The sequence below is a fragment of the Euprymna scolopes genome, chromosome 18 (assembly GCF_053919585.1).
Source record: "Euprymna scolopes isolate OS-2025 chromosome 18, ASM5391958v1, whole genome shotgun sequence".
NCBI classification, from domain to species: Eukaryota; Metazoa; Mollusca; class Cephalopoda; order Sepiida; family Sepiolidae; genus Euprymna; species Euprymna scolopes.
In genome coordinates, this window is record NC_136499.1 from 102,393,522 (window position 1) to 102,410,207 (window position 16,686).

The window sequence follows — 16,686 nt, forward strand, 5'->3', positions numbered from 1 at the left end:
ATATATATATATATATATATATAAAGCTGAATGTCTTTATGTGTGTGTATGTGTGTGTGGTCACGAATAGGCTCCTATATGGTTGACTATCTTAAAAAACTGATTACGTATAATGATAAAAGATGTATCGAGACACAGGAATGGGTATGTTTGATCCTGCAGAACGGTGGTTCATTAAAATTGTGGAGTCTGCGTTCGCGCTTGGTCTACAAAGTATGGAAATAAAAAATTTTTTAAAAAAAGTGTTTTTAATATAGATGTACATATGAATACTTTGATAAGTATGTTTTAACCTAAATAGGGATGGTATAATAAAGTCATGGGGTCTGCTTTCGCGCCTGGCCTCCATAGAATGGAAATATGTCACAAAGTTTAACAAGGTTTTTTAATAGATACACAGAATATTGTGATAAGTATTTCAGTGTGAACAGGTATGGTATAATAAATTATGGGGTTTATCTATTTTATTTTTACTTTCATTATATTTTGCTTTGGTTTTGATACCCCCAAATTCGAAGCTATCTCTTTACAACCCTTCCTTTTCATAACCTATCATACTTTCATAAATCAGAGTCCATTTTCTGTAGGCTGTTTTTGAACCCAGTAAACAACGGGTACATTTGCTAGTATATATATATATATATATATATATATATATATATATATATATATATATATATATATATGTGTGTGTGTATGTGTGTGTGTGTAAACCTATAAAGCAAGCAAATACACATTCATATTAGCAAAATATAAACCCAAGGATGGGTATTCTATGAGTTTTTATATAAAAATTAAAAAATTATAAAAGATAAAGAAATAAAAAGCTTTCGGTGACAAAGTTTTCATTTCTTCTTCGTTAGTGAAATTCGAAAATTGAAATATTGAATTTCAAGTAAAACCAATGCTATCTACTGAATTGCCATGTCGCAGTAATGACGATATCCAAAAATTATGAAAAAAGATGGAGGTAGAAAACTAATTATTCAAGAAAATAGTTTTCGAAGATATTAGCAATTTTAGCTTACTTAATAACTAAAGAGAACACATATAAGCAAGGGAGATAATTCATTTTTGAAAACTGTCAAAAACTTAGGCTAATTTAAAGTAGGAGTTATTTCCCTTGTGGTTATGTCACATGTGACAAAACAAACATGGCGAAATAATCTTTTTGTTTGAATCATGGAAATATGTGTTTCATTTTACATTCCAGAAATATTTAACTAATTGCGACATGACTATTAGGTAAATAAGATTGGCTTTGGTTGAAATTTACAAAAAAAATAGGAAGTAGTCATTGTCTTTTTTTTAATGAAAACTCAATTTTTCAACTGTCACATTTTGGTACAATAATGAAAAAGAACCAGTTTTTCTTCATCATCTTCACACTCACCCATCATCGGAAGTATATTTGTGGGTGAAAGCCAGCAGATCAGCAGCACGCCCACTCCCATCACAGACCACAACAGGGATCGGCGGAGAGTCAGTGACATATTCTAATACAGACCGGATGGTGTTGGCACCACCCTCGAGCACCACACAGATCACTGGAACACCCCGCCCTTTCACACCACTATCTGAAAAAAATTGAAGGAACATATAGGATAAATTAGAAAAAAAAAAGGTTTGGATAATTAGTTTCAGAAAAGACCAACATTTTTAAGAAAAAAATTTTGGGTTAATATAGAAATCAGGTAATGCATTACTTTTTTGATTTTAAAACAAAACAAAAAAAAATCAAAAAAAAAAAAAAATAATTAAGCTGAGGATTTCTGTTATTTTTAAAAATGTTTTCTTTAATAAAAAAAAAAAACTCCTATAAGATCTGTTGTTATTTTTTATTAGCAATATAAGCAGTTGCTTATTTGTATTTAATTTCCCTTTCCTAAGAAGTGAAGAGGTGATCTCTCCCTTTTTTTCTTCTTTGTTTTGTGTCGCCCCCATTTTATTATGGATATATTTAAAAAAAAAAAAAAAAAAAAATTATTTATTAAATATTCAAATACTTTTTAAAAAAAATATTTTTACATGCATAAAAATTTATCTATGAATATATATTTCTGGGCATCACCTTTCATCAGCATGGCTAAACATCTTGGTAAGGGATTGAACTCACAACTACACAATCGGCAGTAGAGTGTTTTACCATTGAGCCACAACATTTTATCAGATTTTGTGCACACTTTTCATCGCTTTTAAATAATAGTTATTTTTTATTAGCAATATAAGCGATTGTTTCTTTTTTATTGGCAATATAAGCAATTGTTATTTGTTTTATTAGCAATATGAGCAATCGTTATTTGTTTATTAATAAAATAAGCAATTGCTTATTTATATTCAATTATCACTTTCCTAAGCAGTGCAGGAATTACCTCCCCTTTTTGTTTTGCATCACCCCGTTTTTCTTGACAAGAAATATATTTCATTTATTTTTTGTTATTTATTAAATAATCGAATATTTATTTTATTTAAAAATTTTTTTAATAATTTTATATGTATATAAGTGATCTTGTCTTGGTGTGCAGAATGGTCTCTACCAAACTACTCTGTCAAGTTTTGGTCTACATACTTGAGACTTGATATAAAGGGGATCTGAACCTGTGGAATAAAATCAATTTTGTTTTTAGCTGATAAAAATAACTGTTAAAGGGTCAAAAAAAATTTTAATTGAAACTTAGCAGGTATAAGTCAACTAAACGTTTATCTTCTATGCATGCGCAAATATACATATATATGTTTAATTACGTAAATTTTTTAAAATCTAAAATGCTTGTGGACTTAGCTCAAATTGTAGTGAATAGTGCTGGAGAGCTATATGTTTTGATTTCGATTCTAGCTCATGGCACCTAAGTCATTTTCTTTAAAAATCAATAAAGATTTGGCTCTATAATAATAAATTAAAATATATTTAAGCATATTTTATGACCAGGCAATGCCGGATGACTTGCTAGGATATAATATGAGAGAATAGCACATGTAAGGAAGTGAGATAATTACAACCTGATCATTCATGTTGTGTTTTTTAAGAGATATAAAAAAAAAACAATTTTCTAAATGCACTATTCACTTATGCATTAAAACATGATCATTCTTTTAACTTTCAACAAACTAGATACATTCAATTAATTTTAAATAAATCTTATGAAAAGACTCTTGAATCCGTACTAATTAGAAATGTTCACACAGTTAAACAATGCAGCAGCTTTTACAATTTCTCTAAATTATCCATCAAATTAATATTAACCAAACAGAACTTAAATTGAGATACAGGCTAGTTATTTTTACACCATATTCCCAACAAAACTTTGTACATAACATCGATATTAACAATTAAAAAAAAGAAAAACTTAGCCCACTCTATAAACAAACTACATATTTTAAATTCTAACATTTCGTTTGAAAAGAAAAAGAAAAAAAAGAAAAAAAAAAGTTCTTTTCACATCACAAACGCATTACCTATTTTCAAATATTTGACAAATACTTTTCTTCAAACCAGTCACCTTTAGAAAATCTTGAAGTAAATATAAAACGTTGAGGACTATATATATATATATATATATATATATATATATATATATATATGAAAAACAGATCGGAGGTGGAAGGACCTGAACGCTCAACGTTTCACCCGATTCCCGCTTGAAAAAGCCCGCATAAATCGGGTGAAACGTTGAGCGTTCAGGTCCTTCCACCTCCAATCTATTTTTCATATCGATTTCATCCATCTTAACAATCATATATATATATATATATAACGCTAAGGGTGTAAGTTCATACAGAAATTGTCTTCGCCTTGAAGCTCGAAGGGGTGATTTTCTAACTAAAAAAGCGATCTTCGAGATGAAGACGATACTTAACCGTATTTATCGTTTAAAAAACTCAACAAGAAATCTAGATAAGTATACGCACGGTAAAAATAAACAGTAAACTTGTCTAGAATTTCGTGGCGTAACAGTTAAATGGGACGGATTATATATAATACAAATGTGTTTAATCTCTAGAGAGACGCAGTCGAGCTATGCTAATGAGAGATAGTAACCTCGAAACATGCATTTCCATAGATTACTGTAAAAAAATAAATAAATAAAATAAATGTGTGTGTGTGTGTGTTTCTGTGAGTGCGTGTGTGTGTGTGTATATTTCCAGGTTAATACGTCCAAGGATGGAATACTGTTGCCACATCTGGGCAGGAGCTGCTAGAAAGGACTTGTCCTGCCTTGATAGAGTTCAAAATAGACTTCGTAGCCTCGTAGGAGATGTCCTTTTCTCTTCCCTTCAACCTCTATCTCACAGAAGAGATGTTGCAAGTTTGTCTCTGATGTATCGTTATTTTCATGGAAAGTGTTCGACTGAACGTCAGTCTATGGTCGCCCCTCTCCTAACTTTCACAAGAAACACTCGTCTAGCTGAAAACACTATCAATAATTCCCACCCACTCTTTATCTGTGCCTAAACCTAAACGTTGATTCCATGAACAAAGCTTCTTTCTTAGAACTGCACGCCTGTGGAATTGTCTTCCGTTTTCCTGCTTTCCGGCTGACTACAATATGGTTGTCTTCAAGTCTAACGTAAATAAGTTCTTGATGAGCCGTTCCATATAAGTTATCAAATTTACCGAATTTTCATTACTAATGATTACTATATTGTTCAATTTCTACTGCACACGTTTTAACCCTTATATATATATATATATATATATATATATATATATATATATATATATATATATATATATATATATATATATATGATTGTAACGTCTTGTCAGACGAGTGCCACTCCCTCAGGCACTGAAAGTCCATGAGCCGAAAATGACTTTAGTCCTGCTGGCAAAATTCACACGCTCAAACAGACATGACACTGAAGACGGTCATTAGTATACACACACACACATTATATATATATATATATATATATATATATATATATATATACATACATGCATACATACATATATACACATACATATAACACAATACATAATACACATACATGATGATTGCAACGTCTTGTCAGACGAGTGCCACTCCCTCAGACATTTAAAATTCATGATTCCAAATGTCTGAGGGAGTATCTATACAAATATGATGTTACAGAGTCTTAGCTTTGTACGACAGCTAAGTCTCTCTCTCGGTTCAAAATGTTGAGATCCAGCAACAAGCAAGAGCAAGATAGCCAGCAACAAATTAAACTGCAGACCAGCTAAATGCGGGTGCTGGTCTTCCGCTTTATGGTTTTTTAAATTAGAGATTTGCTTCTCCTAGAAAGGTTGCCTTCACCACGGCTTACGGGAGCCCTCTCTACCCCAATACACATATACACACACACAGATATACACGGTGCTAGTTCGCCGTTGACCCAGAAAAAGAGTTCATTCGCCCTTTGAAAGGTCTTGTTTTTAATCCTTCAGGGAGACTAGCCGCCCTCCTCACCAAACAAGTCTGGTGGGGGAACCAGTTTAGTCGCCGGTGACCCGACCATGAGGCAGGTAGTACTGGGTTACATGGTACCAGTAGCATATGACATGACCTGACATATAAATACACATAATACACATACATACACACATATAAATACATATAATACACATACATACACACACATAAACATACACAAGACAGTCAATGGCATACATACATATATATATATATATATATATATATATATAAATGCAAATATACATATATACACATACACACATATCTGTAAACATACACACATATATACACACACAATGCATAATACATATACATACACACGCATACGTACACATGTACAAGCATATACACATATATACACATACATATATACACTTACCTACATATTCTACATATACATACACATACATGAATATGCACTCATATACAAACATACACATACATACACACATGCAAATATACACATACACACAACCAATATATATACGTATATACACACATATACACATACACGTGTACATGAACATACATACATATATACATACAATGATGGCAGATCAATTATTACATGCTTCCAGCATTTAAGGCCTACACGCGTCACAACTTTTCCATGGCTGAGGAAGTATCTATACACAGATGATGTTACAGAGTTTTAGCTTTGTACGAGAGCTAAATCTCTCTCTCAGTTCAAAATGTTGCCATCCAGCAACAAGCAAGAGCAAGATAGCCAGCAACAAGTCAAACTGCAGACCAGTTTAATGCGGGTACTGGTCTCCCGCTTTATGTTTTTTGTTTTTTTTAAATCTAAGATTTACTTCTCCTAGAGGGTTTGCCTTCACCACGGTTTACGGGAGCCCTCTCCACCCCACATACGCATGACAATAAACACATGTGTACATACAGATGTATGCCAACATACGCATGCATGTGCACATACATGCAACCATAATCATGTAGAGGCACACAAATACGCACATACATATGTCTATACATACGTACACACACATATACATGTAAAATACACATGAAGGAACATTCCAAAAGTCATACATAGTAAGTGATCAGCGGCTGGACCGTTTTTGTCCCTTTTCCTTCTTCCTTTTTTTTTTTTTTTTTTAAATAAAAAGTTTGTTTTAGACTCACACATAATGCAATACATGATAATGATGATGACCATGTTGACAAATTCACGCATAATTTTCCAAATAACTCAACGTACAAATCGACGAAAAACAACAGTCAAATTGATATATATATATATATATATATATATATATATATATATATATATATATATACGTACATACATACACACACGTCAGGAATGTGGTGAGTTCTGTTATAGAAGCATTGATTTAATTTGAATAAAATAAAATACGCATCAGATGTGCTTGAAAGCCAAATCACAACGCAATATTATGAAAATGAATATTTTACTTGTTTGAAATTTATAATCATATTATTAAATAATATAATTATAAATTTCAAAAAGTAAAATATTTCTTCATTTACATAATATTGCATTGTAATTTGGCTTTCAAGTGCACCTGATGCATATTATATATATATATATATACATATATATATATATATATATTTTTTTTTTTTTTTTTTTTTTTTTTTTTTTCAATATAATTATCCACTGACACGTGTTTCGTCGTCTATCAGAGTGGCCGAATCTAGCGAGATTCGCATTCAGGACCCAACGGTAATGAACCTGACTTCTTTATTCACAAAAACAAATAACATCTAAATGAATCACGCTATATCTACACAATCGAGATGGACCAGCGGATAAAAAGGTTAGGCTCATTACTGTGGGGTCCCGATTTCGAATCTCGCTAGATTCAGCCACTCTGATGAGTCGTAGACGACGAAACACGTGTCAGTGGATAATTATATTTTAAAAAACAATATATATACCGCTCCCCATGTGGGGGTACCAAATTGGTTAAAGGGAAAATTATTCCCAACTCGAATTTAGGTAAAAAGGCACGTTCGTAAATAATTGAATTCATTCAAAAACGTAACAAAAACAAATAATATATATATATATATATATATATATATATATATATATATATATATATATATATATGGAAGAGAGATGGGGGAAGAGGAATGGGTGTATAAAGAGAATGGTAATTACAGATGATACAGAGATCAAAAGAAAATAAATGTCCGCGAAGCTAAATTATCTTCATCAATAGACACATCAAAAGGTGAACAGTTTTGCCGATTCTGTTTGATTTGTTGCCGAACACAGTAAAGTGGTGACTCATCTTCAAGCTCATCACACCGACAAGTGTTTGCATGAGACAAAGAACAACAAAAACTGTAGAGCAGTTTGAATTGTTTGGAGATATTGTAATAATGCTTTCAAAAAGATCTTTGAACCTGTGAGCCAGTTTTCGTGGCTAAGCACATTTTCGCTTGATAGTATACATCGTACGGGGGGGGGGTGATATTTATATACGACAAATTGGGACACGACAGTTGGCCCATGCCGATTCTCTATTCGTGTGATATTTGGCCACGTTATTTGAGCAACCTGTGACTCGTATGTCTGTAACAGAGCGCAGAAAAAAAAAAAAAAAATTAGAGACGTCACATCCGAAGTCAAGCGTGGAGGAAGAATGAGGAAATAAATGTCGTTGTTACAAAAATCTTCTTCTATATATATATAAAAGGCAAAATGTGTGTGACCATTTCGTGTATGTCTCGCAATGGCTTTTCTCGCACACGGTCCCAGGGGGGGGGCGTTACGATCGCTTACAAGTATTTATATAGACCGTAGATAATAATGTCTACGATTTGGGAACGCGGGTCGCTTCTAGATTTATTTACGTCGATTTTTACAAAATTGTTGCTATTTCAGCCCGTCTTGTGTTCATTCAGCTTTTTTGTATAAAAAACGAAACTAATTCAAAGCTAATTCAAGTTCCTGGTAATCGCACCGAGCCACCTGTCAATAGTTAAATAAATAAATTCAAACGTGTTTCTCTTGTATGTCTCCGTGGGCCAGTGGTTAATGTCGTACGTCTTTTTTTTCACACTTTCATTTCCAACTTTGCCTCAAGGGTTTGGGTTCGATCCTCATACTCACCTACCCAAAACCACACACACCTCAAAACACCCGGGCATCGCCGGGTACCCCTCGCTAGTAAAAAAAAAAAAAAAAAAAAAAGAGTTGAGTTACTTGTCCTATGTTTCTTACGTAATTATGGACAACATTATATAAATCTCAAGAACAACAAAAAGCAACTGATGTTAATTTAGACGAACTGGTATGCCATTTTTTTGTTTTTTCTTTTTCTTATTAAAAATCTTTGTAACAAAAAAATAAATGAAAAAAAATAAATAAATAAGGTTTTGTTTCTTTGTTTTTGTTTGTTTTTTCGTAATCCCTACCCTAGTTGTTTCTCTTTGATTTTCAAAATACACAAACTGACTGTTAAGACATTCTTCTTGAAGAACTAAAACTAATAAGTTTATCTACTGCAACGTTTTACTAATTATGTCCGACAAATTAAAGCACGACAACTGCTCCTGCTGATTCTCTATTCGTGTGATATTTAGGCACGTCATTCGAGCAACCTGGGATTCGTATATCAAAAAGAAACAAGAAGCAACTGATTTTAATTTCGACAGGCAGGCATGCTGTGTTTTTGAGGGTTTTTTTTTTTCACTAAAAATCAATGTAAAAAAAAAAAAAATAAGCAAGTTTTTTTGTTCGTATTATTTGGATTCATCGAACTACTGTTCTCATCTTGAGTGTGATTTTCACAACGTTTTGGTCAATATAACCTCCGACCATCTTCAGACGTATCTTGTCGAACTCGGGAATGTTTGGGTCGAACTCGGGAATTTGGACGGAACCCTTTATTTACTTCACGGAGGTAGCATGCTCTTGTTCCGTCAGCTCGAAATTCCATCCAAATTCCTGAGTTCAACAGAAACATTCCCGAGTTCGACAAGATACACCTGAAGAAGGTCAGAGGTTATATCGACCAAAACATTGTGAAAAACACACTCAAGATGAGAACAGTAGTCCGATGAATCTAAATAATACAAATAAACAATCCTCATCTAAAAAAATAAGTTTTTTTTTGTTTATTGAAACCAAAACATATAGCACTCCAGCCTTAGTCGTTACCATTTGAGCTATCGTCAGTTGGATAAGAAATAGTTAAAAACTAGCATTAATGTAAATGTATATATATATTTTTGTATGTGTACAAGAAAACTTTCAATCGATTTACGCCTGTTAAGTTCCAATTTCCTTCAATTTTGACCCCTTAACAGCTATTTTTAACTGGCTAAAAAAAACATAAAAAACGGTCCACAAAAAATGCAATCATTTGGCCTGCTTTACACTGCTCTGCGGTTTTGCATCTCGAAGGAGATGCAATTCGAAAAAAATTGAGACAGACAGACATAGCGAGTTTTATAAATTAGATTACACTAAGTAAATATATCGTATTTACACTTTAATTTTTATTTATTATTAATGTTTTTTTTTTTTTTTTTTACTAAAACATGGTTTAGGTAATAAGCGTTTTAAACCAACCTTGGATTCGTATGTCAAGAACAACAACAAGCAACAAATTTTGATTTAGACAGAGTGGCATGCCCCCCCCCCCCCCCCGGATTAAAAATCTTTGTAAAAATTAAACAAGTTTTTTTTTATAGACAGACAAGACAAGATTTGGAGAAATTAAATACATTAACATTGACTTTTTTTATATTCACTCTCCATTACCCCTATCCTTAAGAGCATATCTGAACAAATTGACCACATCCTGTCTGCTCACCCTTCAATGGTGACTTCAATGTACACAATGCGGAATGGCTAACCCACTCTAACAAGACAGATATAAGGGGAGGTTCTGTCATGATTTGGCCATTGCCTATGACCTCACCCAGATTGTCCACGAACCCACTCAAGTGCCCGATACTTCCAGTCAGTATGCTAGCCTTCTAGACCTTTTTCTCACAACTTCCCCTGAGCTATGTTCAAGTTCCATTCTATCTCCTCTGGGATCTTCCGACCACGCGGTTGTATCAGTTAAGATAAAAATGAAATGCAATAAGTCTGGAGATGTACCTCTCCACCGTACTGTATATTGATACTCTACCGCTGACTGTGATAGCTTCCGTACACTTATACCCGATCTACCACTGCATTCCATGTTTAAAAAAGATGTGTCCTCCATAGTATCAGACCTGACCGAATGGCTAATTGTAGGCATAGACCGATTCATACCATTCAAAAAATTCCAACAAAAACCTAACAGCCAGCCATGGTTCTCCCCAGAATGTGCTGCTGCCATCGCGTACAGAAATCACTTTTTTCCATAGCTACCAACATACTAGATGCACTGAGACTAAAGCTGCCTTCAGGACTGCCAGGAACCACTGTAAAAGAGTAATAAAAAATGCAAGAGAGTCAGTCCGTTAAATCCAAAGTAGCTGAGCAGCGGCTTGGTTCCCACCAGTTTTGGCAAATAGCAAACAGGATCCTGAACAGAAGCGTGCGTTCTATCCCAACCATCAATGGACCTGAGGTCATCTTGTCAGCATTAGACAAGGTCAAACTATTTGCTAAGAACTTTGCAGCTAATTCTACCCTATGCGACGAAGGCCATCAACTCCCTGTATTTTCTCCTATAATGGACAACACACTTTGCAACATACAAATATCTGTGCGTGATGTCGCCAAGCTAATCAAGAACCTTGATTCCAGTAAAGCAACTTGCCCTGACATCATTCCAATCATTGTGCTGAAAAAGCTTCAACTAGAACTTGCCCCCATACTTACAAAACTGTTTAAGCGTTGCCTTAAAGAGAAGTGCTTCCCAACACCCTGGAAGACCTCATTAGTCTGCCCTGTATTTAAGAACTCAGGTGATAAGTCCTCTCCCTCTCAGTACAGACCAATAAGTCTCCTGTGTGTCATGAGTAAGCTGCTGGAATCCATATTAAATAGAGAAGTAGTCAACCACTTCAGCAGAAATAACCTTCTTAGTGACATGCAATATGGTTTCCGTTCTGCTAGATCTACAGTAGATGTGCTTACAGTTATATCTCATAGGATTAGCGAATCTCTTGACAAAGGCTTCCACTCTAGAGCAATTTCTCTTGACATATCAAAGGCCTTCGATAAGGTATGGCATAAGGGCCTACTTCACAAGATTTCCAGCTACGGTATAACTGGAAATGTTTTCTCAATCATTAAATCATTTCTCTCCGATAGGCACATAAGAGTAGTAGTTGATGGGCAGACATCAGAGGCCCACAGTATTAATGCTGGAGTCCCTCAGGGGTCTATCCTAGGCCCAACTCTCTTCCTGATATACATCAATGATCTCCCTAAACACATACTTAAATCATTTGTTGACATCTATGCTCATGACACGACCATCTATAGCAACACATCAAAGGCCGTAAATGACAAAGTTCTCTCAGATTCTCTCTCCTCTGATCTTGAGCGTGTGGTACAGTGGGGGAGGAGGTGGCTGGTTACTTTTAATGCATTTAAAACCAAGCTCCATCTTTACATCATCAACGCTCTGATCCCCATCTGGCATCAATTGATATGGGTGGCTCTCGTCTAGAGGAAGCTCCATGTTTTGATAAGCTTCTGGGCTTAACCTTTACCCCTGACCTGAAATGGAATACGTACATCAAGTCAGTTGCCAAGATCGCTGGAAAAATGGTAGGATCCTTCTACCGCTCCAGAAGATATTTCACCCCTGATGCAATTCCCTATCTGTATAAAAGCCAAGTACGTCCAAGGATAGGGCATCTGGGCAGGAGCTGCTAAAAACAGCCTATCCTGCCTTGACAGAGTACAAAATAGGCTTCGTGGCCTAGTGGGTGATGCCCTTTTCTCTCCCTGCAACCTCTCTCCCACAGGAGAGATGTTGCGAGCCTGTCTTTGTTTCATCGTTACTACCATGGCAGGTGCTCATCTGAACTCCAATCTCTGGTCCTCCCTCACAAATCTTTCACGAAAAACACCCACCTAGCTGAAACCACTGTCAAAAATTTTCCCCACTCCTTATCTGTGCCAAAATCAAAACGTAGATTCCATGAACAAAGCTTCTTTCTTAGAAGTGCACGCCTGTGGAACTCTGTTCCAGTTGCTGACTACAACCTGGATATCTTCAAGTCCAATGTGAACAAATTCCTGATGAACCGCCTCCTTAAGTAAGACACTTTATCAAATTTCCAACACTAATGTACTGTACACACAATAACCCTTATCCCCATTGATAAGTGGTGACTACCTTGTATAAAAATAAAAAATAAAATTTTTTAAATCGTCTTTTTTTCTTTTGTAAACATTTACTATTAAAAACAAGCAAACACTAAAATCAAAAATAAAAAAATATTTACCATTTAAAAAAGTAAACAATTTTTTCTTTTAACTAAAAGGTAAATTTTGTTTTCTTTTAATGTTTGAAAAAAAAAAAAAAAAAAAAGAAAAGTGTTTTGAATTTCGAGAAGACATCTAATGAGATGTATTTATTTTCCCACAAGTCATCAATGGTTGCTAAACATACTTAATCACTAAAAATCGTAAAACTCAATTTACATGATTATTGGAATATAATATCTCTGTTCTGTGACGAGAATGTACACCATATACAGATTTTCTATATATATATATATATATATTTTTTTTTTGTTTTCAATTCTAAATATATACGGTAGTTACTTACTAATGCATATCTTCTGTTGACTAATGTATTTCTCCAACTTCTTACGCAACATAATCTCGCCGCCATATTTTCCCATAGTTCCATTGTCGATGAGCAGAAAGTACGAATGATTGCTGTTGAGTACCGCACAGTTGGATTTGGGAGACGAGACACAATGATACGGAACAACTTTCTGAAAAACAAGATGAGTTTAAATTCTGTCTTTAAAAAAAAAAAAGATTTGTTCAAAAAAATATGCTTATTCATAAAGAAAAAAGAAAAACAAAGACACTATCTTGAGTCTATTTCAAAGCAAGTAATTCTTTCAAACTGCTTGACTTAATGTTCACAGGGAACATGAGTTGGAACAGATACATCGAGAGCATTGGCTGCTACAAAGAAGGTGGGCTCTCTCTACCGTGCTAGAAAGTTACTTATACCTGAAAGTATAGTGTACCTCTATAAGGCTACCATTCGCCCATGTATGGAGTATTGGGTAATCTCCAAAAATACCGTTAGGGCTTACAACATGGCCGCCAGAAGAGTCACGTGATCCGGTTGATCCAAAACATGAATTGCCGTATTACGAAACCGGAAAACGCAAATTTAAAGCAAACTTTGACAAACAAGCATAATAATTAAGTACAAAAACAGTTTTTCAATATCATAATAATAAATAATTTATTTAGAACAGTCATTTAATTTGTTTCTCAAAGTTTGCCTATTTTTATAACAACATTATATCAACAAAAAATTAAATACAAACAAATTGTGATTGTTTGTCAAAGTTTGCCTTCAAGGCTGCGTTTTCCATTTGCACGATTCATGTTTTGGATCAACTGGATCACGTGACTCTTCTGGCGGCCATGTTGTAAGCCCTAACGGTATTTTGGGAGATTACCGAGTATTGTTGTCACGTTTTGGTTGCTGCATCTGCTACTAGTCTCTCACTCCTGGACAGGGTTCAAATAAGAGTCACCTGATAGGTCCTGAACTGTCATCTAAGCTTCACCCTCTGTCCCACTGATGAAATGGTGCAGCCTTCTACCTGTTTTACAAGTATTTTAATGGCGGATATTCCAACAAATTATAACGACATAATCTTAACCTCCGTCAAACCTGACCAGGAACAAAGTCCCACCCCTACACAGTAGAGATCCTTAGATGTAAGAAAGCCTTCTACACTAATAGTTTTTCCCCAGGACTGCTAGACTCTGGAATTCCCTTCCGGGTTCCTGCTTTCCCATCTGTACTGACATGCAGAAGTTCAAGTGTAATGTGAACAGACAGCTTGCTGCTAAACTCCTTACATAGTATCCCTGCAACTTATGTCCCCGATAGTAGGCCCCTACATCAAAGTGGCACTGTACCTTGTTTGGGGTGAAAATGTAATAAAAAAAAAAATAAAAGAAGCATATATTAAGTAGGGATTGTAATAAACCATTTTTTAAATTTGTTTTTTTTTTTACAATAACGGTGTGAATCTGGAAACGTATGCAGTGGAGAGGAATTCCCGGTGTTTAATGAGAGAGTGGTTTTAGAAAAAAGTTTTTATGCTTTAAGTTGTTTATTGTTTCAAATATTTATTTAGGGTGTTTGGTTTGATGGTTTTGTTTTACTACATATCAACCCTTTTTAATTCATTTAATACCAAATCATTTTGTAAAAAAAAGCTTTTATTCTTCAAGTTGTTTATATCTTTAAATATTTATCCAAGGTGTTTGGTTTGGTTGTTTTGTTTTATGGCATATAAACTGGGTTGTCATTTTGGCAGAAAGTTTTATGCTTCAAATTGTTTTATATCTTTAATATTTATTCATAGTGTTTGGTTTGGTTGTTTGGTAGAGTAAAAATGTTGTTGTAGAACATGATTGATGTTATTGTTTTTCCGCCTTTCCCTTTTTTTTTTTATATAAGAGTCACCACTTACCAAGGCCAGGAGGCCACTCGAGGATAAGGGTTAATGGGTATACATCAGTCAATATGATTATAGCATAGTGGAAATTTTGTAAATTGGATTACTTAGGGGGACGGTTTATCAAGAACTTGTTTACGTTGAACTTGAAGCCAATCAAATTGTAGTCAGCTTGAAAGCAGGCAAATGGAAGAGACTTCCACAGGCGTGCAGTTCTAAGAAAGAAATTTTGTTCATGGAATCTACGTTTAGGTTTAGACACAGATATAGAGTGGGGGGAATTATTGATAGTGGTTTTGGCTAGACGAGTGTTTTTCGTGAAAGTTCGGTGATCATAGATTGAAGCTCAGATGAGCACCTGCCATGAAAATAACGATAAAGCAGAGACAGGCTCGGAACGTCTCTTCTGTCAGAAAGAGGTTGCAAGAAAGAGAAAAGGGCATCCCCCACTAAGCTACAAAGTCTATTTTGAACTCTATCAAGGCAGGATAAGCTGCTTATAGCAGCTCCTGCTCAGATGTGGCAACAGTACTCCATCATTGGACGTACCTGGCTTTTATATAGGTAGAGAGTTGCATCAGGAGTGAGATATCTACTGGAGCGGTAGAATGATCCTACCATTTTTCCAACGACCTTGGCAACGGATTTGATGTATGTGTTCCATTTCAGGTCAGGAGTTAAGGTCAAGCCCAGAAGCTTGTCAAAACAACGAGAGCCATTCATTTCAATTGATGCCAGATGGGCATCAGAGCATTGCAAAATACAATGACTGGTGCATCTAAATCAGAAAGCCGATATTTTCAGACAGCCTACTCTAGTAATACCAGAGTAACATAGTCTGGAACATAACTAGCTGTTCTCTCTGAAGTCACAGTAGCGATGTGGCAGCTAAAGTTTCTGTCTTCCTATGATAATATACAACATAAAATATAAAAACTCCCACAACTTTCTTGCACAGTGTCTTCTGCTCTTCAATTTTTTATTCTAACAGCATTGTAGTGTTACACATAAGCGCCCCATCGTGGGAGAAAGGGAGAGTAAACAAAGACAGAGCTTCAAAAAAGATAACCCAACCCAATCATCTCACCTGCAAAAGAGCTCAACTTTTTTTCTTTTTTTCTTTCTCACTACGTGTTATTACACACTTCCTCCCATAACAACTTCCTGCACACGTTACTCAATTTTTTATTTTTAGCTTCAACTAAAACTTTTTACTCTCTTACTTAATTTCAAAGTTAGATGGAAAATCTCAGATTCTCATCTTATTTTTACACACCTACAGTTAAATGTTTCTATATAGACCTGATAAGATATTTGCTTCCGGTCAGAGGTCAGAGATAAGGTTAAGACTTCTTAGGAGATTCAATGAAAAAAAGCCATATGAAAGCAAGAATCGATTTTAAAATGAATTCTGCCATACAAAAGCACTTGTTAGGAATGTCACTCGCAGATACAATTATACTTACATCGTTTCCAATAAGAAGTTCCTTGTTCTCAACAATGCCCCAAGGAGCAATACCAATGGCAACCACTTTATTCTTCGCTTTAGTCGTGCGATCACTGATCGCATCGCCGACATGTCTGGTCACTCCTGCAACAGAAAGAAGATGTTTACATTTTCAGGATT

At 34.8% G+C, this 16,686-nt stretch overlaps 1 protein-coding gene across 3 annotated transcripts in view; it reads right to left on the bottom strand.

Annotated features, from left to right (window-relative positions):
* The window catches only part of LOC145297722 (transient receptor potential cation channel subfamily M member 3-like), a 790,615-nt gene that overhangs the window by 233,662 nt on the left and 540,267 nt on the right, over positions 1–16,686 (bottom strand). For all 3 annotated transcript variants that reach the window (XM_080143937.1, XM_080143936.1, XM_080143938.1), the window contains 3 exons: positions 16,526–16,650; positions 13,166–13,337; positions 1,394–1,577 (listed from right to left, as the gene is read on the bottom strand). In XM_080143937.1, coding sequence (XP_080000063.1) covers positions 1,394–1,577; positions 13,166–13,337; positions 16,526–16,650 — 481 coding nt within the window. The remainder of the gene's footprint in view (positions 1–1,393; positions 1,578–13,165; positions 13,338–16,525; positions 16,651–16,686) is intronic.